General features: G+C 37.9%; 1 protein-coding gene across 3 annotated transcripts in view; it reads left to right on the top strand.

The window, feature by feature from the left end:
* The window catches only part of LOC133872726 (protein ZINC INDUCED FACILITATOR 1-like), a 32,424-nt gene extending 11,109 nt beyond the window's left edge, over positions 1-21,315 (top strand). For 2 of the 3 annotated variants that reach the window (XM_062310307.1, XM_062310308.1), the window contains exons 12-17: positions 6,648-6,733; positions 6,833-6,940; positions 9,349-9,393; positions 9,497-9,585; positions 15,790-15,833; positions 21,072-21,315. In XM_062310307.1, coding sequence (XP_062166291.1) covers positions 6,648-6,733; positions 6,833-6,940; positions 9,349-9,393; positions 9,497-9,585; positions 15,790-15,833; positions 21,072-21,175 — 476 coding nt within the window. In that variant the 3' untranslated portion in view covers positions 21,176-21,315. Of the gene's footprint in view, positions 1-6,647; positions 6,734-6,832; positions 6,941-9,348; positions 9,394-9,496; positions 9,586-15,789; positions 15,834-15,992; positions 16,171-21,071 lie in introns of all 3 variants that reach the window. The other variant, XR_009901069.1, reaches the window with a different exon arrangement.
* The last annotated feature ends 1,922 nt before the right edge of the window (positions 21,316-23,237 follow it).

The raw sequence follows: 23,237 nt of genomic DNA, 5'->3' as shown, positions 1-23,237 counted from the left end.
AAGGATGATGGTGGAGGTGTAGGAGCAAATGGTTGAGGGCGACGCATATAGACCTGGAGTGGAGTAGGCAAGCATGGAGGCAACAAGAGTAGGGAAAACGGTGAGACATACTTAGATAATGGTGGAACTGGTAGCGGAATGGACGGACATCAAGCTCAAGAGTTGAATCCCCCAAAGAAGTAGCAGTAGGAAAATTGGAAGTAGACTCAACAAACGTGACATTGGCCTTAGTGAAGTAACGTTGAAGAACAGAACTATAGAAATAATATCGTTTATAGGCTGTGGAATAACCAAGAAAGACATATTAGGTCGCATGTGAATCAAGCTTATCAGAACTAGGACTTAGATTCTGGACATAGCAGACACCCAAAAACCTTCAGTGGGAAGGAGAACAGAATGAAGGAGGAAATAAGAGAGAAGGAGGAGAGGCATCATCTGTAACGCCTCGATATTTGAACCAGCAAAATTGTAAGTATAAACCTCTGGTTTCTAGGTGATATTACTACATCAGAGATGAATTCTCACAGAGGAATGTATTTTTTTTCTTAGCACGAGGAAAGACTTGTAGAACACACATGAGCTGACTAAATTACCTCGAGGTGATATATATATATATATATATATATAGACACACACACACACACACACACATATAGAAAGATAGGAATATTGTTTTAATTACATAGCATGTACATGTTAAGTGTACCAAATATCTGTTACAGGCGGCACTAAACCAAACATAATATTGCATCATCATGTTTATACATGTCAATAGCATATAATAAAAGTAAACATAAATGAGACTTGCTCCTCAGAGACAAGCTTCAATCCTGCAGCAGATGGTTTAGAAACCATCAAAACTAGCGAAGGGTCCATCTCCCTCAGCTTCAAATCCTACGTCACCGTCTATGTAAATATGATGTTATCATGTTTACATAGAGAAACAAGTAATTCTACTATTTTCATGAAAAAAAAAGACTGGCGGCCTAAATGAATCAGTTTAATGAAAGATATAATGAATGTATGAGAATGCATCATAATGACCAATTAGTTTATGTTTTGTAGATCATCTTTCTTCAAAATTCTCGTTATTAGGCTAAATACTAACCCATTTATGTCTGTGATATCCACTTTTAAATGTTTAACTGTTTAATGATGGCAACTACACCGCCCAGCTTAAGTTATATATTAGCCATTTGGACTGTTACCTCGCTAACCAATCCACTAGCTTGCCCTTCTTCACCTGCTGCAATCACTAGCTTTTGTTCTTATGTAGTTATTTTATCAATCATTTCCTTTTCTTTAGATACCCTAGAACTCCTCCTACGTCACCAGAAAACACAAAAAGGCACCAGTAAACACCACATAAGCTGCCGGAGACCACAAAAAACACCGTTAATAGCCAGATTTCGCCGTAAATTCACTGGAGACAACCAGACCTGGCTGCAAACGATCTGAAACTGCCACAGAGCATCATAACTCGCCGGTGACACCAACCACGACCACCAAAGAGCTAATCAACAACCACCCACTAAAAACCACCATGAAAACGCACTGTAAAGAATTATTATTTTTTTCTTTTCCACCGGAGGCCTTCTGGTCACCACGTACAGCTCTTTTAGAGCTCTATCAAGGCGTTGCCGCCAAAAAAGAGAAGAACCAAACTAGGGTTTTAGAATAGGATCTAAACCTGCTATGATACCAAGTACAAAAGTAGAGAAGGAGAAATATTATGATTGCTGGAGAACTTGATAGTGTGCCATAAGGCTACATTGATTAAATAGGAAAAACCTAGAACCTACTATGGAAATAAATAATAAAGTATTACAATCAAATCATAATCAAACTGGGGAGAGAAATCATGGAGAGAATCTTTCCATCTTCAACATCAATATGGTTGAAGTTACTCATAGGCTTTCTTGAGAATATCAAAGAGACAATTCCATGCTTTAAAAACACTTACCAAGTTGATTTGGAAGAAAAACCTCCAAAATCCACCAAGGTGGCCGTGTATGCTAAGCTTTGAGGAAGAGAAGAACTTCGAACACCTGCTTGAGGTCTGGGCCATGCATGGGAGTAGGAGAACAACCTCTAATCTTTCAAACTATAGTTGTACAAGGCTGACTTGGCAAAAGGAACAAAACTACACCAAAAAGCAGAAAGTGGTCGTGTGGTGCAAAGAGAAACAAAGAGAACAACTGAAGGAAGCTTAATCCAAAAGTGTTCTAGCTTTGTAAATGGCATGAAAGTGAAAGCATGGCTTGTCCATTTATAGGAAACCAAATGGCCAAAATGTCAAGAAATACCCTTGAAGTGGCCGGCCAAGCAAAAGGTGAAAAGGGAAAGAAAAAGCAAGTTTCATGCCAAGTCTTCTCTAAGTCACTGAAGTGTGGTTCTGTAGGAGAGTGGAAGCTCATAAGGTAACACTGTAGGCAGTGGTTGGTTGATGTATGGCTCCACAACTACATAAAGTGGATTCTTCTCTTGATCAAGCCAACCCGGCTGATGCTAATTATTCTAGTGATTATCTCTTACTTGATTTGCCTCACTATGGTGGAGATTGAGGTCCACATATTCTACCACAGGGGTGATGTGCCAGAGTTCTAGCATTGGCTCCAAAGAGTGAAAGATGACATTAGGCGCAGATTGGTTGTTGGAACTCTCAGGTTGACCCACCTGACACTTACTATCTTCCTTTGTCTTACCTTTGGATGCCATATCACTTTATTGATGGGACATTTTGATCCCCTTTTCCCCTCACCCCCCACGGTTTTGCGGTTAATGTTTATATTTTCCAAGGACTGTAATAGATTTGTTATGGATTTCCTTAGATCAGCTCAAACATTAGTGATATGAGCTAAATCAAGGACAAGTAAGGAAAGAAGACAGATCAGATCCGATGAAAATGAATGCAGTAGGGCAAGGTTGGCCAGGAGGGAGAGGAGGCCCTACAGACAACAGTCCGCGCACTTTAGAGTTACTAGATAATGACTTTGAGAAGACTGAGTGCTAGTTCCTTAACATCCAAAATAGAATGACATAAAGGATGTGTCAAAGCCAGAGGAGTGCTGACCCATCATAACCTAGTGCTATGAGCTTGATCAAGGACAATCATAAACTACACACTACCTTAACTCAGATCTATATGCTTTCAGTACTCGGGATCGGGACTGAATACCATTGTCTGAGAGAAGTTTAGAAACCGTTGCTGTTCGGGCTCAGCCGTTAAAGGATGTTGAAAGCTTCACCGTACTTTTCAGTTCAGCACGCCACTGCTAGTTATTAGACCCCTTTGGGCATGGTCGGGGTACCTTTATATCCGTTGCTTGTTTAGACTCGTTATGCTGTTCGACTGAACTCATTGGCTTCGCATCCACCGAAAGTCGGTAACCTTCGTCACCGTTGTCTCCTTTACTATACGCTATACTGTGAAACGACGTGGCTCCATGCGGTAAAAAGTTGCATGGGGTTCTTTTGAAGTCAGATCAGACAGAGCTTTTGCTTAACACATTCGATTCCAAAAGTAATATGGTTAGGCAAAACATGTGTATATATAGACTGTTAAGAGATTTGCATGGAAAATAGAAGGAAGCTATTTCTCACGTAGCCTCTCTCCCCTCACACTACATATATATAGAACTATGTGTGTGTGTATGTGTATATATATTGTAACATTCAATACAATGACCAAAATACCCATGTAACATATTAACCCTAATAAACTCTTCTAACACTCCAACTCAAGTTGGAGCATATATATATATATCCTATAACACCAGCTTGGAACAAATAAACTATAATTTCTTTCGACACAAAGACTATGTAAACATATCAGCTAACTGATCTCTAGACTTCACGTATGGTGTAGATATATCTCCGCTTAGTATCATATCTCGAACAAAGTGACAATCAACCTTAATATGCTTGGTTCTTTCATGAAAAACGGGATTAGACTCAATATGTATAGCAACTTGTTTATCACAAAATAACAGGATAGGAGTAGGGGTTGAGAATCCAATCTTCTGGAGAAAATGTTGTAACCACAACAACTCATTGGCAGTCTGAGACATTGCCCTATATTCTGCTTTGGCACTAGACTGTGCCACTACTATTTGTTTCTTATTTTTCCAAGTGACTGATTACCACCTAAGAATGTTCAATATCCTGTAGTAGATCGTCTATCTAAGGGAGAACCTGCCCAATTTGCATCAGTAAATCTTTTTACTCGAAGGTGTTTACTCAGTCTATACAATATCCCAAGGCTAGGAGCTCTTTTCAAATATCAAATAATACGAGTAACAGCTTCCCAATGTGAAACCCCTAGGAGATTCCAAGAATTGATGAACAACACTAACTACATAAGAGATGTCTGGCCTAGTAATAGTAAGATAATTTAACTTTCAAACTAAACGACGATACCTACCAGGATCTTCAAATAACCCTTCATCTTTTAGTAATTTTTGATTAGGATCCATTGGAATGTCAACAGGACAAGCATCAAGAAGACCTGTCTCTTCTAACAAATCAAGCACATATTTTCTCTCGAATAAATTGATACCTGTTCGAGATCTACCAACCTCAATGCCCATAAAATATCTTAGTTTTCCCAAATCTTTTGTATGAAACTTCTGCTATAAAAATAGTTTCAATCGAGCAATGCCTTCTGAATCATCACCGGTAATTACAATGTCATCTACATATACCACAAGGTGAACGTAACTTGCACAGGTATGCAAGTGAAATACTTAATGATCTATTTGGCATCGCTGAAGACCAAACTCCCAAACCGCCTTAGATAATTTTCCAATCCACGCCCGTAGTAATTGCTTCAGCCCATACAAAGCCTTTCTTAACTTACAAACACAACCCTAATACTCCCCTTGAGCAACAAACCCAGGTGGTTGCTCCATATAAACTTCCTCATGTAAGTCCTCATGTAAAAATGCATTTTTGACATCCAATTGAAACAAGGGCCAACCAAGATTAGCAGCCAAAGAAATAAGAATACAAACAGAAGAAATTTTTGCAACTGGAGAAAATGTCTCATCATAATCAGTGCCATACGTCTGTATATAACCCTTAGCAACCAAACGAACTTTCAACCGTTCAACTAAACCATTAGGATCAAACTTAACAGTGTATACCCATTTGCAACCAATCGTCCTTTTAGTAGGTGGTAAGGGAACAAGCTCCCACGTCCCATTCTGATGCAAGGCCTTCATTTCCAATTCCATAGCTTGCCTCCAACCAGAGTCCGATAAGGCATCCCGCACTGTCTTTGGAATGGAAATAGAAGATAGATGGGAAATAAAGAAAGAAAGTGAAGGAGATAAAGAACTAGTGGAGACAAACTGGCTGATTGGATGTTGAGTGGTGCAAGAACGTTTACCTTTCCGGAGGGTAATGGGTAGGGGGTCCGATGCAAGGGGAGACACTGGATCCGAAGACGAGAATGATGATGGTAGAGGTGTAGGAGTTGATGGGTGTGGCCAGCGCATATAGACCCAAAGTGGAGCAGGCGAACGTGGAGGCAACAAGACCGGAGGAGGAGAGGCAGACTCAAATAGAGACAGAACAGGTAGCGGAGTAGACACGACATCAAGCTTAAGGGAAGAGTCACCCAAAGGAGTAGTAATAGGGAAATAGGGAACAAACTCAACAAATGTGACATCGTCGCTAGTGAAGTAGCGGTGACGAGGAGGACTATAACAACGATATCCTTTCTGAGTTGTGGAATAACCAAGGAAGACACATTTAGTATCATGAGGGTCTAGCTTATCATAACCAGGACCTAGATTATGAACATAACAAACACACCCAAAAACCTTCAATGGCAAGGAGAGCAGGGGCGAAGACGACCATAATAGAGAATGAGGAGAGGCACCGTCTAAGATTGAGGAGGGCATCCGATTAATGAGATAACAAGTAGTGAGAACAACATCACTACAAAATTGTTTGGGGACATGCATATGAAATTAGAGACAACGGGCAACATCCAATAAATGACAATTCTTGCGTTCAACCACACCATCTTGTTGTGGAGTGGGAGCACATGAGGTTGGAAGAGACACGGTGATGTTTACTGAGTTGACAAGCTTCACAGGACACATAAAACTCATGACGAAGACTCAGGACTTGATGCTTCAACGTAGGGAGAGAAGGATGACCAAGACGACATTGCCACTGAAGAGCTATGGTGGATGACTGCAAAGCACGAGAGGAAGATGTAGGTGCGGGATCTAGATAATATAATCCACCAACTTCATGCCCCATATCAATCATCCTCCGCGTCTTGAGATCCTGAAAAATGCACAAAGAAGGGTAAAAACTAACAGAACAATTAAGAGCTTTGGTAATTTTACTAATGGATAGCTAATTGAAAGGAAAACCAGGAACATGGAGAACAGACAACAACTCAATATCAGGACTTAGATGCGTATGGCCACATGGGAGAGGGAACCATTAGCAAAGGTGACACTGTGAGGTGTATCAACGGAATGATAATCAGAAAGGGAAGTAGACAAACCAGTCATATGTTCATTGGCGCCAGAATATTCAAATGCATTTCTCATCATAGTATAGTTTTTATATGAAGGGTATTACTCATTGGATATTTAATGGTTACCTTTTATTTTGTAAACTACCAGGCTTTGCTCTATTAGTCTTTCAACTATTTGGATACCCCTTGGTAGAGAGGATATTTGGGCCCATCATGGTATCTCGCATTGGAGCTGTATGTCTTTATCAAAATTTCTTTCATATATAATTGTTTTTGGTCTTTTCATGATGATATAAATTTTGTTCTTATTTTACCTATTGATTTCCTATGAAGGTCTTGACCATACCATTGCTGTCAAGTTACCCTTTCATATCTATGCTTTCTGGCCTCAGCCTCACACTATTGACTGACTGCGCATCTATATTGAAGAATGTGCTCGCTGTAAGTGCAAGCTCAAACTAGAAAAATTTACCTTTGGTATCACCACACACTCCAAAGGAGAAACTTATCTTTTAATTTTCTCTGCTCTCTACTATAATTTTGGTCTACCATTATTAAATACTATAAAGGTAGGCTGCATCCAAGCCACCCCTCCCAAGAAACCACTTAATTGGGTCTAGCATTAGGTAATGACCACTTTTTTGTTAGTATATTGTTGTGGGGATGCTTGTCGTTGTTGGCTTTCTTCGCCATATTCTATATCCATTCTTTTGAGTCTTCAATGTCGTAACACTTTGAATTTTTTCAATAGATAGATCAAGTCCACATTCTTTTTGTTATATTCATATCGAGAGCATACCTTTTATTGAGCTTATGTGGCATAAATGTTTAGTGATAAATGGTTATATGCCAAGGGATATGTTGAGTCTCTAAGACTTCATTTGTCTATCTTTCAAGCATGATTGTTGTCAATAGTTATTTTGACTGGAAGTTTCGGATCATATTATTGCTTGATTTCTCCATCATTTTTGGATTAAGTTTCTTCCGCATCCCAGAACTGGATAAATCTTTTCTTGATAAGTAAGAACTGGATAAATAAAACGATTTGGACATATAAAACATATTTTTGACGCGACATCAATAGCATGGCCAGAGGAGTTCTCTTTAGAAGCTTAAGACTACAGTAATTGCTTTGACCAAACATGAGTTTTTTGGTACAAAAATAAGTGTCCGTTGTATATATAGTATTTTGGTTATTGTAGAAAAAGTTGCCTGGTGAGATTCTTTTTCTCTCTTTTCTCTTCTGTCTTTATTCAAGCCATTGTTAAATGTATTATGCATAGCTTCCAAGGTTATTGATTACTGGAATGTGCAAAGTTAGAGTTAACAAGAATGAAGATGGAGGCATCAAGTTAGGCCATCAAATGCCTGAGTCTGCATGCATTGAGAGAGTAGAAGTACTATCACTATTGGAAGTGCTGCTACTATTGGAATGAGCTTTGAACCAATAGAGTCTAAACCATATAGCAAGGAAGCAATCAAAAATTCCTCCAAATGTTGCTTATATTGCTCCAAATCAGTAGTAAAGGGACGATACTGCAGTAATTGATCCCACGAATTTTGAGAGCTCTATAGTACTAAGACAATGGTCTCCCAAACTGCGTTGTAATGAAAAGCTTCTCATATATCTCAAAAATTCCTCCCAATGTCGCTTATATTGCTCCAAATCAGTAGTAAAGGGACGATACTGCAGTAATTGATCCCACGAATTTTGAGAGCTCTATAGTACTAAGACAATGGTCTCCCAAACTGAGTTGTAATGAAAAGCTTCTCATATATCTCATATACCCAAGAAACATTACTTGGATGCGAAAAATATTCTGCAATAGATTCCCAAATCTTTTTAAGAATCACAAAATTCAACTATTACAATTTTTCGTTTCCCACGAAGGAAGATTTTCATAGCATGTGTCCAAACTAGATAATTTAGACCTTTTAGTATTTTCTAGGTAATTGATTTTGTCATATCATCATCATGGAGTAGTGGTGGCTTTCCTTCAGCCATAACAGTAAATTTTTCTTCAGCCATACCGAACACAACTAAGCCAAGCTAGAACAATAAAAAAATTCAACAACAGTGAATCAACCAGAACCCCAAAAAAAATCCACAAACAAACCAAAAACCAACAAAAGAGTCAAACTTGCACCAAAACTTCAAAAAAAAAAAAAAAAAAAAAAAAAAAAAAAAAAAACCCCTGTAAGGCTGAAAGTCCCAAATTCATAGAAATATTCAAAACACCCAACAAATAAACAAACAGCCTTTGTACACTCTTCAGGCCCAATGGAAAGAGACCCATGCAGCAAAAACACTCAAACTAGTCCAGATTTACAGATTGAGAATTTTTTATTTTTATTTCTTTTTTCAATTCCAAGAAAATATTGAAAAATAAAAAACTAACATCTGATGGCTTGAAAAAATTCCCAAAAAATCACCATAATTACCAGGAGTCTCTGGCGAGTCACCGTAGTTTGGGTGCTGACGTCAGTAATGATGTCAGCATTGACTTCGACGTATGGATGCTGATGTCAGCATGCCTCTGTCAGCTGACAACAACCTTCAGATTGTGTTGACGCCTTCTATGATTGGATTGGATGCTCTAATACCAAGTTTGACTGTAAAGTTTAAGAGATTAGGGAAGAAGAGAAGAAAAGACACTGGTAGTGTTTAGAAAAGGTTTAGGACTGTATGTTCCAATCCCTTAACCATAGCATATATTTATATTAGGATAAATATAACATGATTACAAGAATACTCTTAAGCTATAAGAATAAAAAGCTAATATAAAATATAACGACTCTAACATCTATTATAGATTTTATGTGGCTCTTACATTTTCAAATATAATCAGGTCGCCATCACTACAGGATTGTTCCTTTTGCAGAACAGAGCTGTGGTAATATTACTTTTTCATTATCTTATCATTTTGTTTTTCCCCCTAATATACATGAATTGGTAAATTCATTGTTGATTTGATGCTTCTTTTACATTAATGATAGGCCCAAAAGCAAAGAGGAGCAGCAAATGGCATATCAATGTCTGCTATGTCTTTCTTTAAAGCAGTTGGTCCAGCTGGTGGAGGTTTGCTGTAAGTATTATCTTAAAAGAATCAATTTTTCATTCATTATTTAACTAGAGGCTCTTATTGGTGCTGCTATATGAATTTATTTTGGTTCTGGAAGCTGTGACATATATGTCTCTTTTAGGGTGGGGGGATCTGGCTGTGTTTAACTGTAGCGAGTCATATTTAATTAATTGCTTTAGAATTTCAATTTTACTCAAATGAAAAATAAAAAGAAAGAAGAATGTACATAGAATTAGGCCAATTCTATGTTTCTAATGGATAAGCCTAAAGTTCAAACACAAACAATTCAGAATAAAAAATTTTGAAGAGTGGATTCATGTGGAAATTTAGGACTGTTTTATTGAATCATTTGACACAAGTTGGAGATAGAAAATTCTAAAACAAAAAAGGGGGAAGATAAAACCAATTTTCTTAGTAGAAGCTTGGTCAAATGATGGAAAGATTTGTAACAATGTGTATGAAAAATAAACATCTTTGTAATGCTAATTTCCATAGCCACTTCTTAAGGACAAAAATAGATTACATAAATTTCTTGATTTTACGGTTTCCCTAAATTATGAAAACCAACTAAATATAATTAATAAAGTTTTGCTTTTTGGTTAGAATTTAAACAAATTTTCAGAGACTCCTTTAAATGAAACATAAGCAATGGCGAAATCTTTATTGGATGTAGATAACAATTTTTGTAGACAACTGATACTTATGTTTATCTTAATGTCTTTGGTCACATCAAGTTAATTTTAGTACTAATTTTTACCCTAACTAGTGGGCCAGGTTGTCTAAACTGTGAAGTTTTTGCTTAACATTATGATCTTCATAGATAGCAGCAAATTGCACCCCCCCCCCCCCCCCCCCCCCCCCCATTAGAATGTTTGGTAATATTCTCATGAATTTGTTCTATGACCTACTAAATCTTATCGACTTTGATTATTGTTTAATTTATTTGATACTCTTTGGAATTCAAAGATGATGAATATTGGGTATAAATTATTAGATTTTGGCATTTTGGATTTTCTTGTATCGTGTTGGAACCAACCTGAACAAAGGGTTGTAAGAAGGCTGGTCAAGTACAGAATTCTTGGAGTATAATTACTGGGTTTGGTCACTGAAAGTAATATGTGAATGTTATAAGTATTAATTTTCATTATTCCTTTGCTCAATCACTACGTTTATGAGCGTAGTACTATAACATGTTATAGAGCTAAACCTCGAGTCATTCCGGGACAACCTACTAAGGGTAAAGTAATAAAAGGATGAAAGTCACATTGAGCTTATCACCATCTGTTATTGATGCATTTATTCATTATTCATTCATGAAACATTTAATGTAGTATCCTTATTCTTCGCTTTATAAGCCTTTGGTCTCTACAAGTTAAGTAGTGGATACTGTGATCCAATGTGGGATTCTTACTGCTAAAAAGGATATTGATGGAGTTCATGTAATAAAGTATACCACGCAAGGGTTTCTAGTCAATTGTACTATTTTCACTAATATATATAATTGAATAGCAAGCGGGAAAACATATGCTTTTCTCTCAATCTTTGTGTAAATCCTAGTATTGAACATGGTATCAAAGGATAGTACATTTCAATTAATTTGTCCCTTCTCTTTTTCCGAGCCTTCCCTCTTTTTCAGATTTTTTTCCTCTGTTTTTTTTGGTCTACCCATGCTCTGCAATGGTGCTGCCAGTTTGGTCTTAGGGTTTACCCGATTCCTGTGGTTGGAAGGGGACAAAATCGTCATCATCATAACAGTTGGGATGTCGTTGCCAACCTTCTTGTCTGTGCAGCTGTTGCTGTCGGTGTGCTGTGCATGTGTGTGGTGGATAGTAGAACCATATTATGGCTGCTGTCGTAGTGGTTCTACTTTGACAAATATATTGATTCAGCGATATTGGGTGTCACCTATGGTGGTTGGCCATGTCTGTACGAGTGGCTGTTAGTTTCTCACCATTTGCAATGGATGGTGGTTGTATGTGTTTTAGCATCGGTCAGTTTTTTGTTGCTGGCAGCATGTTGCATTAGTTGGTTGTGGTTGTCGAAGGTGTGGGAACCCTTGAATGAATCTCTGGTGGTTGCTGACGGTGAAAGTTACTGCCAACTATCCTGTGGTGGAAGTGGAAGAAAGATTTAGTGTTTATGTACAGGAATAAACTGGCTCTTATTTAGGTTAAGCATATCTGAGACTTAGTTTGGTTTGAACTTCAGATATTTTTATTCTGGATTAAATTCCAACTCAGGTGTTCGGGTAGAATCACATAGAGTCAAATGGACCTTTCAAGCTTGGTTTGGATCTGTGAAATCGGGTTGACCTTATTAACGCACAACACACTCCTAGCTCTTATCAAACAAATAAGAGTTCTACTGAGTGTGTTGAGAAGACTCCCGGTTGATCACAGCTCCTAGTGACAACCAGTTTCTAAAGAGAAGAGGTTTACTTGTATTAAGTGAAAGAGTTTTATTTGTATTCAATTTATTGATTATAGTTTTATATTAGATTAGACTTATCTCTAGGAGATTAGACTTATCTCTAAGAGGTAGTATTAGATCAGGAAGCTAGAAGTTCGATGTTATCTTGTATTCTGTACAAACTCTATATAATTCAATAGACACTCACAAGTTGAGTAAGCTTTGAAAAGCCAAATAATCTGTGTTTCTACATGGTATCACAGCCTACCATAGACTAACGTCTCTATATTTTTTTTCCTCATCATCATCATGTCAGAATCTACGGCCTCTTCAGCAGCCTCATCTCCTTCTCATTCCGAGAAGCATCCCACCCTTACTACATCTTCTTCCATTGTTGTTTTCTCTATCCCAAACATAAATCATACCCTACAAATCAAACTCTCCAATGCCAATTTTCCTAGTTGGAGAACCCAGATCATGGTTTATATTAAAGCCCAAGACGCATATGGTTTCCTGGATAGTACGTCTCAACCTACAGCCCACACAATTCAGAATCGAAGCACTACTCCAGATGCTCCTGCCACCATTGCAAATTAGCTTGGTGCCAACGTGATCAAATGTTACTCAGCATGTTAATTTCCACGCTCACCGAACCACTTGTTGTTCATGCCATCGAATGTGCCACCTCTCACCAACTCTGGACTACCTTGGTGTCCATGTTTGCTTCTCAAGCACGATCCCGAGTCCTGCAGATTCATTATCAACTTGCTACCTCCAAGAAAGGTAGCACATCTATCACGGAATATTTTCAATCGTTCAAGACTCTATGTGACAATCTTGCTGCTGCCGGCCAACACCTCAACGACTTTGACCGCACCTCCTATTTCCTAGCTGGTCTCGAATCTTATTACGATCCGTTTGTTACCTCCATCACTACTCGGCTGGATCCTCTGTCTCTAGATGAAATCTACGGCCACCTTCTTGCGCATGAGATGAGAATAAAACATCATCTCGCTCCCTTTGAGCCTGTCTTGCCCACTGCTAATTTTTCTACCTGCGGTTCACCATCACGAGGTCGAGGCTATGGCGGTCGTGGCCTCACCAACAACTACTGAGGTCAAGGCTTTCTCTCCTGGCCGTGGCTGAGGAACTTATTTTCAACCTGATTCGGCGCAATCCTCAAAGCCCATCTGCCAGCTCTGTGGCAAAATCGGGCACACTACCCCCAGATGCTATCAGCGTCTCGACCCAGTACTTTCTGGATCACCTTCTGCACAGTACCAGCCTGCTCAAGCATACTACTCTTCGCCTACACTTCCTCCGGAAGAAAATTGGTACCCGGATACTGGTGCAACACACCATCTCACCAACAACTTGCAGAATCTGAACATATCATCTGAAGAATACTCTGGGCAAGATCAGATCCGCATAGGTAATGCTACAGGTCTGTCTATTTCTCACTCCGATTCTGCATCTCTTTCCTTCTCCCGTTGAAAATTTCTACTCAAACAATTACTTCATGTTCCTAACATGTGCAAAAATCTTCTCTCTGTTCGTCAATTTGCTCTTGACAATGATGTTTTCTTTGAGTCTCACTCTTCCTTTTTTACCATTAAGGATCGCAAGAACAGGCTCCCAATTCATCACAGCCAACTTAAGGATGGCCTTTACCACCTCCGCAAGTGTCTTCATCTCAATCACAAGCACTCGTTGGTGAGAGGACTTCTCCACATAGTTGGCACCACTGTTTGGGACATCCAGCCCTTCGAACTGTCAACTTTGTTCCATCCAAATTTCAGCTTCCTGTTTTATCCAATAAGGCATCGGTACCCTGCCCTATCTGTCCTCAGGCGAAGGGTCACCAATTGCCCTTTTCAGTTTCTAAAACTTATATTTGTAATCCTTTAGACTTGATTTATTCAGATGTCTGGGGTCTTTCCCCAACTATTTCAATAAATGGCAATCGCTTTTATGTCTCTTTTGTGGATGCTTTTAGTCAATTTACTTGGGTTTACCCTATTTAGTCTAAATCTGATGTCATCCAAGTTTTTCTCAATTTTCAATAAATGGTTGAACATCTTTTTAATGCCAAAATAAAATCTATTCAAACTGATTAGGGTGGTGAATATCGCAACCTCCACAAATATTTTCAATCCGTTGGCATTCTCCATCGTGTTTCCTGCCCTCACACTCATCAACAACAGGGGTGTGTGGAAAGGAAACATCGACACCTCATTGATACTACCTTGGCTCTCCTAGCAGCAAGCTCACTTCCAAAGAAATTCTGGGATGATGCTTGTTTAACTTCCTGCTATTTAATAAATCGATTGCCGACTCCCTTACTGAATCTTTCTCCTTTTGAGAAACTTTTTTCTCAAATTCCGAATTATAAGTTTCTCGAGATTTTTGGCTGCGCATGCTTTCCAAATCTTCGTGCGTATAATTCTCACAAATTGTCTCTTCGGTCTAAACCCTGTGTCTTCTTAGGATATAGCACTCTTCATAAGGGCTATGAATGCTATCACCCTGAACACATCTTTATCTCTAGGGATGTCATCTTCCATGAAGATGTCTTTTCCTTCTCAAACACCACTTCTTCTCCAGCTCCAGTTCCTCCCTCTTCCAATCTTGTTTCCTTTTCCTACCCTTTTCTATTCCACAAACACTGGAATTATCAACTCCACCCACCGACCCTATCCCCACTTTATCTTCTTCCCCTACTCGTACCAACCTCTCTAGCTCTTCTATTCCTTCTGTTTCATCTCTTGGAGAAATCAGATGTGTCACATACTCAGCGACCTACCCGTATACATCCTATGCGGACCTGAACTCAAAATAATGTCAGCACCATCCGAAAGCTCACTGACGGGACAGTGCACTACCCTCTACCTCGGGCCTTGCTTTCTGAAGCTGCTCTTACAGAACCTACATGTTTCACCAATGTTGTCAAGGTTAGTGAATGGTGCACTACCATGCAAACTGAATTTAATGCTTTGATAAAAAATAGCACTTGACTCTAGTTCAATCATCAATTGCTACAAATGTGGTTGGATACAAATGGATTTTTAAACTCAAAAGAAAGGCAGATGGGTCTATTGAACGTCATAAGGCACGACTTGTTGCTAAGGGCTTTCACCAACATGCTGGTATTGACTAATTAAATTAAGAAACTTCAACCAAAAACAAGGATCCAAACCGAGTTGCCGAGCTTCAGGGCGGATATTTCCCATTATCAGTCCAATGGTTGAGGAGAGGAGTCATGTCCATGGGCATGCTTCATGTGAAAAAGTAGGACATCACCCAATGAACGAGGTTGTGTGCACATATGTTTGCACTTCTATGTACTTACTGCAGACCTAGAAGTCATCCTCGGGAGAAGGGCCTGGATATCAGAGATAAGAGGAACAACGGCCCAGTCTGGAGATGGCTTGTTTCGGAGAATAGAATTAGTGACCACAAGGGAGTCACCTTCCAGGATAACCAATTTCAAACCTTTATTGACTGCAAGGGACATAACAACTATTATGTGTGCTTGCTACTCTTTTTCTCATGCCTACATGATACTGTGATGGTGGAATGGATGGATAAGAAATACTAGGTTATTTTTGGTGTCCTCATTAACCAAATATCATTTTCCATTGTCCCCTCATTTATGCCCCCATAAGTTTCCAGTTCTCTTTCCACTTCTAGGTATCTTAGAAGTGCATTTCGTTCTGCATTAATGCCTATGTAATGTTAATGATATTCTCGAGTTAAAAAATTTCATTTCCAATTATTAATGAGTTACAACATATGCAGATTTTCTTGGGCACAGAAGCGTCAGAATGTGTCTTTTCTTCCAGGTACAGAGCTCTACTTAAGCGTCATTTTTATTCTTTGTTAATAAGAACCAAATTAAGAATTTCGTCATTATTTCATACTAGCCTATTGATGAAAGATATGAAGGAAGATTCTTAGTATTTCTCAATACCTCAATGATGCATCTACACTTGTTTATATAGAGAAGCAACACACACTAATATGGAATTACAATAAATGAGAACATTATTGGACACTCCCCTGGTCAAGCTGAGGCGAAGATATCTCGCATGCCCAGCTTGCACAAGGCTGAATGAAGAACATTATTGGACACTCCCTTCGTTAAAATATTTGCAAGTTGCTCCCCTGTCTTCACATACGGTATACAAATCAACCCTACTTGCAATTTTTCCTTGATAAAATGTCAATTAATTTTTGTATTTAGTTCGATCATACTGAACTGGATTATGAGCAATATTAATTGCGCCCTTTTTTTTTATATATATATATATATATAAGAGTAATATCATTAAAATACACAAAGCGCAGTTAAGTACACATGGAGTATACAAGAGAAGCGTTTAAGAAGGAGAAGAAAAAGAAACAAGAAAATCATTAAAGCTAATCATAGGCTTCTTCCAATCATATCCAAGTTCTTTTAGAATCTTCAACCATTATTACTCACTTATCCCATGGGCCATGGCTCGGAATTCATCTTCTGCACTAGATCTAGCAATCACTGACTATTTCTTACTACGCAAGGTAATTAGATTTCCTCCCACAAAAGTGTTGTATCCCGAAGTAAATCTTCGATCCATGATTGACCCAGCCCAATTTGCATCTGTATAACCTTCTACTTTTAGATGATAATGTCGGGCAAACAACAACCTTTTCCCTAGTATAGACAAAAAATATCAAAGTATTCTCTAAATTGCTTCCATATGAGCCTCTCGGGATAAATGCATAAACTGGCTCACTACACTTACTGCATAGGCAATGTTTGACGAGTGTGTGACAAATATATTAACCTGCCAACCAATTGTGGGTACTTGCCTTTATCCACCAGAGAACTCTCATCACAAAGATTATAATAAGAAAACAAGGAAGATATACCAGTCATGTGATCGAAGGCCCTGGAGTCAATGATCCAAAATCATCAAATGAAGTAGCAGATGCATTCAGAGCTTTGGTCAAATGACTTGTATGGGCAAGCAAGGAGGATGCAGTACTAAATGTTTCCAGCTCAAAACATAAGCCGACAAAGTGTCTCTACCTCTTCCTTGCAAAAAACACCAACAAATGTTTCCAATCGTGACATAAGCCGATGATGCGTAGCTACTGCTTCTATGTTAAAAATACCAGTATCAGCAGAAGTAGTAAAATTCTTCTCTACCACAGAAGTATGATTAGCCCGAGGCCTAGGACCACCTACTAAACGACCCTCTCAACCTCTAGTAGGACGGCCACGTAATCTCCAACAAGTCTTCCAACTTTTTGAGCCTCGTGTGTGGAAAGTTTGATTCTCACTATGGGAGGTCACTTAACTCTCTATCCTCTTTTTATGAGTTTTTGACGTCTAACTTGTTTCCAACACCTTCAGTTCAAACATCCAACCAAATAGCTCTAATTCACAACACTTGGGCTCAACAGAGATAAAAGAATAGGAAAAAGAAACACAAGAATTCAACCATCAAGAAAACAAAGGCAAGCAACAAAGAACCACAAAAAACTAGCTGCAAAACCCACTGACGGTACTGATTTATGCCAAAAAAATCACAATAAACAGCTCGAAATAGAATCAAAACAACCAAGAAATTGCATAACTGAACAGAACCTGTTTTGAACCTGGAGAAATAAGCAAAAATCTGACCTAAACCGGCTGAAATATGTCAACCGAACCAGAACTGGCCTAAAGACTCATGAATCGGGCAAAAAATAACTTGAACTGGTACGAACCGGCCTAAATAGAATCAAACCCGGTCTGAACCAGTCAAAAACTCAAACTGATTTGAACTGAGAGAACCGGTAAGATGGGTCGAACCGGAGTGGTTCAGGGATATCCTATTCTTGAATTACGGACAGCTTGAATTAGGTTATTGATATCCTTATCCTAGATAAGGAACAATAAGCACCCGGAAACAAACATTTCTTCTTCTTCGAAGCTCGTTGGAAATTCTCAGGTGACACTCAGACAGTGCCGGCAACCATGACGATGGAGGAAACGCCAAACGATGCTTAAATCCACTGCAACCGTCTCAAAGACTACGTAACTGCACTACCCTAACTCTGGCCACCGGAGACATCACCCACCACCACAGATATTGCCAAATACACCAACCAACCACCCTGATTCATTCTTTTAAACAGGGAAATACTTAAAACCCAGCAGCCACAGTCACGGTTCTACTGGCTACATCAAACCCACCGACGACGGAACCAATCATGGTGATGACAGCGACATCATACCACTAATGACAGTGGTCTCAATGCCATCACTCTCCTAAGCCTCAGTCTCCTTCGATCAGCAGCAACACCAGATTGGGTGAAAGAAAAGAAGGGATGCAGAAAGAACAAACAGTATCAGAAAAGATTAAACCCTAGGCTTTGATACCATGGTGAAAGAAAAGAAAGAAGAATTCTTATTATTTCTCAATACCTCAATGATACATCTACACTTGTTTCTATACAGAAGTTACCCACACTAATATAGAATTACAATAAATGAGAACATGTATAGAAAGGAAATCAAATCTGGAAATCAAATCATATCAGCTGCATATCTTTAACACTTATAACCCGCACTATAGGTGGGTTTCTTTCATTATTTTTAATTTCAAAAAATATTTTATATCATAATTTCATCTTTAGTAAAATCTTTATATATTATTATAATTGTAATATATCATAGTAAACTATTGCTTTCATTCACAAAATTCAAAAGTTTGTCAAATATCATACGATTACTAATATAAGGTAACCATCCTCTTGCAACTTGATAAAAGGTCTCAAATTTTCCTATTTTCTAAGCAACAAAGCCAAATGATAAAAATTTACACAACAAAAGCAAAGGATTAAGAAAAGAAAATTGAGCATGATAAATTAGAATATTCAGATAGGTATGTAGTAATTTAGAGACTTGATTGTTACGTTTTAAATGTTATAGATAAAATTGATACTTCTTATAATTTTGGTATTTGCCTTCAAATTAATTGTACACAAACTTCACTGTCAAACTATCAACTCAAAAAAAAAAAAAAAAAAAAAAAAAAAAAAAAACAAAGAAGAAGAAAGAAAATCTTGACAATGTACGTTCTCCCAAAAATTGAATTCCTAGTCTTTTGCTAAATACACAGAAACATTTCACTGGGAATTTGAAACTATCATTTATATAATATTATAACATGCCAAATGGCTCAACTGGTGAAGTCCATATTAGAGACTTGAAATCAAGTCTCATACTTTGATGGTGTTGCACCACAACATCTGGACTTTGACAGCTTAGCTCCCTAATGTTCAAATGCATTTTTACTACGGAGAAGCCAAGTTAATGACAAATGTTATGGTAAACTTGGAGCATCAGTAGACCATCGTGATGAAGTTCACTTCTTAGTATCAACCAGTACTCTATAAAACAGAAATATATTGGGATAGTGTAGGCTTCTTGTTTAACGGACCTAGTTGTTAGGATAGTGTTTGTATGAGGGAAAATTAGATTGATATGCTAGATTTGTGAAATTGCAATATATTACTCCCTTTCTTGAATTAGACGTTGCTTATCCTTAGACTCAAAGATATATAAATCAAAGCACCATTAAAACTTTAACGAAATGCTTACTACCTCAAAAGTCCTAGAAGTGAACGTTTCAGTCACAAAATTGATGTTCCTATTTGCAGTGTCAACCCACGAAGTGTAGAATTTTATGATGTTCTTGTGTTGTGCTTCAATGTCCGGAGATGAATCTCACCACAGTAGAGCATTTCAAGATCTTCCGGGCTTTGGTTCTGTGCAACTTCAATTCCTTCGTACTCATAAAATGCCTTAAATGCAATAATCAAACACAAAAAACACCCAACAACTGACAAATATATCAAATGCCCATTTACAACAGCTCATAGAAACAGTGATTTTCCATGTTCGCTTTCAGTTGTCAACAAAAAACAAATTTAAGTCCAGTAGATGCTGTCAAACAACAACACAGCATGCTACTACCTCTACGAATAAACAAGGATAAAACTATCAAAAGGAAGGCCCATTGTTTACAAACACACCTGTTGGAGAGTCATTAATCCTTTTTGGCAGCCATCTTTGCCTTGAGTTTACTACCTTGGTCTACAAAATTGATTGCTAGTGCTTAAAAGAATTTTGATGAAGTCCAAAAATTCTCTCTCTATATATTGTAATATGTGCAGCCTAAGCTACCCATTTAATTGTTAAATTTGATAGGAAATATTGAGTTTAAACATTTAATTAGTATTTTAACATTTCTCCTTAATAATTGAGACCAAACCTGTAGTATATTTAATTAAATAGAAAGTAGATGACGAAGACAAAGTTCGAACTCAGTACCTTTGTTTTGATACCATACAAATCACCAATTATCCCAAAAGATTAAGCTGATAAGAAATAATGAATTTAATAATTTAATTAATAACACAAGAAGTTGGTCATTCCAATCTTCATTGCTTCTCGAATAACACTAACTATCAAAAGTATGATCGGAGATGATATGATCTCTCTATTTCACGGCATTCCTTCATATGACACTGTCGGTGTAGCCAGTACAGCTCCAGCTGACCTGCCTTTTCTTTTGTTACAATCTTTTTGTAGCCAGCCAAGCTAAGAGTATGGTTTAATGTAGCTTTAGCGTTCCAAATCAGATTATGCCATTTCACCAAAAGTAACCTCTTCCTCTGCCTCCAAAGTGTTAGAAACACCAGCAGCCTGGATGTTGGGGAATCAATAATCTTAGTCCTCTTGCTCTTGCACTAAAACTGAATTTTCACTAACTATTCAGATATTTTTTTATAACCATTGAATTGCTGTTGCTACTTCCTGTACATTGGAATTATCGAATCAAGTGACATTAAAGCCTTAAGTGGGTTATTAAAGGCCCCTGCTGAAGTATTATATCTTATCCGTTCCAGAATTAGCCATGTTTTTTTTTTTTTTTTTTTTTTTTTTTTTTTTTTTTTTTTTTTCTCTGTTATTATATTTTCAATAACTTATCTTAGTTAACTTAGGCCTCAATCATCTGAGTCCAATTGTGTTTTCCGAGATGCAGGTGGTCATATGGTTTTCTTCATTCTGAACTTGATTGAGGCGATTGGACTGCTGATGACTTTCAAACCTTTTCTAGCTGAACCAGCTGAGGACAGCATTTCATAGCTCAATCCTAGAGCTTGACAGGATTTTGAAATTTCATCCTTTGAAGAATGTGTCAAAAAATTTGTTCCAACCCACATTATTTGGCCGGGCATTACTCACACTCACATCTCTCTCTCTCTCTCTCTCTCTCTCTCTCTCTCTCTCTCTCTCAGATCCAAACTATAGCCATTTCGTGGTCAAAGCGACGCGCCATTTGTATAATTTAGAGAAAAATATATGTATATATATATATATATATATATATATATATATATTGAATTCTTGAAACATTTGACAGCATTCATTACTTGAAAAAATAACACGGAAACCAAATATCCAACATCTTCCTGGCAACCAGAGACAGATAACAATTTATTCATACCAAAAGAAAAAGACAAAATAAACTCCAAAAAGAAAAGAAGGAAAAGCAACCTTGTGAACTGTCTCGCTTGATTTTAGGGCTGACAATTTTTTATATAACTCGCGAATTCGACACGAATACGATACGAAATTATAAGGTTTGAATTTATATTAATTGGGTTTGGGTCATAAACAGGTCAAACTATTTATAACACGTTTATAATTATTTTCAACGTGTCAACTTGCTTGACCCACGGGATGACTTGTCAACCTGTATTCTTTTTTTTTTAAAAAAAAAATCAATATAAAACCACTTCAACCCACATCTTTTATTGTTGCGGTATGTTCAGAGTATCTAAGCATTTGATGAGTTGAATTTTGATTCCAAAAAAATAGCTACACGTATGTTAGATGAACTATCAGTTTTTTTTTTTTTTTTTTTTTTTTTTTTTTCTAATTAATGTGAAAAAAGGAATTACAAGGGAGGATCTTTTCCATTCTTGTTCCGAATAAAAGAGAATGGGAGATCCTATGGGAATGCTTCCAAACACGAGGTGAGAAGCAGCCCATTTTGCTAACGCATGTGCACGATAATTTGCACATCTAAATACTTTTACAGCATTCCGGCTATGAAAGGAAGATAGAACTAAGTTAATATCAAAGCGAAAACTAGCAAAATTTCAAGAGGAAAAAATAAGAGGATTATTAATAGCTAATACAACCGGAAGAGCATCCCCTTCAAGAACAAAAAAAGTCACCCCACAAGCAGCAGTCAACCGCGTGGTTAATAGGGCAGCAGCAGCTTCCCCCATACCAACATCCGTGAAGAAAAACTTCTGAGTAGCAGCTCCAATAATATTACCAGTAGAATCACTAACAACAGCAGCTCAATAGCAAAATCCTCCCTAATAGCAACATCAAAATTCCCTTTGACAACACCAGAAAGAGGAGCAAACCAAAGTGAGGGAAGAACAAAACCACTCCAGGCAATCAAATGCAATTCCAGAGAAGCAGCTATCGTCTTGGAAGCTTTTACAAGATCTGGTTTCAGGCCTTCAAAGATTAACTTGTTCCTAGACAACCAAATGAAATCCAAAGTAAGAGCAGCAAAAATTTGAAATTTCCGAACCTCTTTCCTTGGAATTGCCAGCAACAAAGCAGGGTTAACAATAGCAGCAATCCAATCAACAGTAGGTCTAGCAACAAGACTTGTGGTAATAAGAGGCCAAGGGGAACTCCACCAAAGCAGTCTAGCCAAATCACACTCCAAGAATAGATGACTCAAAGTCTCCTAAGAACCTTTACAGAAGGGACAAACCCATGAATCCAAATCAACACTCGAGACAAATCTCCCAATATTGTACGAGAGGCGATATGTCCCAAGCAATCAAATGCAATTCCAGAGAAGCAGCTATCGTCTTGGAAGCTTTTACAAGATCCGGTTTCAGGCGTTCAAAGATTAACTTGTTCCTAGACAACCAAATGAAATCCAAAGTAAGAGCAGCAAAAATTTGAAATTTCTGAACCTCTTTCCTTGGAATTGCCAGCAACAAAGCAGGGTTAACAATAGCAGCAATCCAATCAACAGTAGGTCTAGCAACAAGACTTGTGGTAATAAGAGGCCAAGGGGAACTCCACCAAAGCAGTCTAGCCAAATCACACTCCAAGAATAGATGACTCAAAGTCTCATAAGAACCTTTACAGAAGGGACAAACCCATGAAT

Source organism: Alnus glutinosa, chromosome 7, assembly GCF_958979055.1.
Source record: "Alnus glutinosa chromosome 7, dhAlnGlut1.1, whole genome shotgun sequence".
In the NCBI taxonomy this organism is placed as follows: domain Eukaryota; kingdom Viridiplantae; phylum Streptophyta; class Magnoliopsida; order Fagales; family Betulaceae; genus Alnus; species Alnus glutinosa.
The sequence above is the reverse complement of the archived record's forward strand: the minus strand, read 5'-3'. Positions and strand labels throughout refer to the sequence as shown.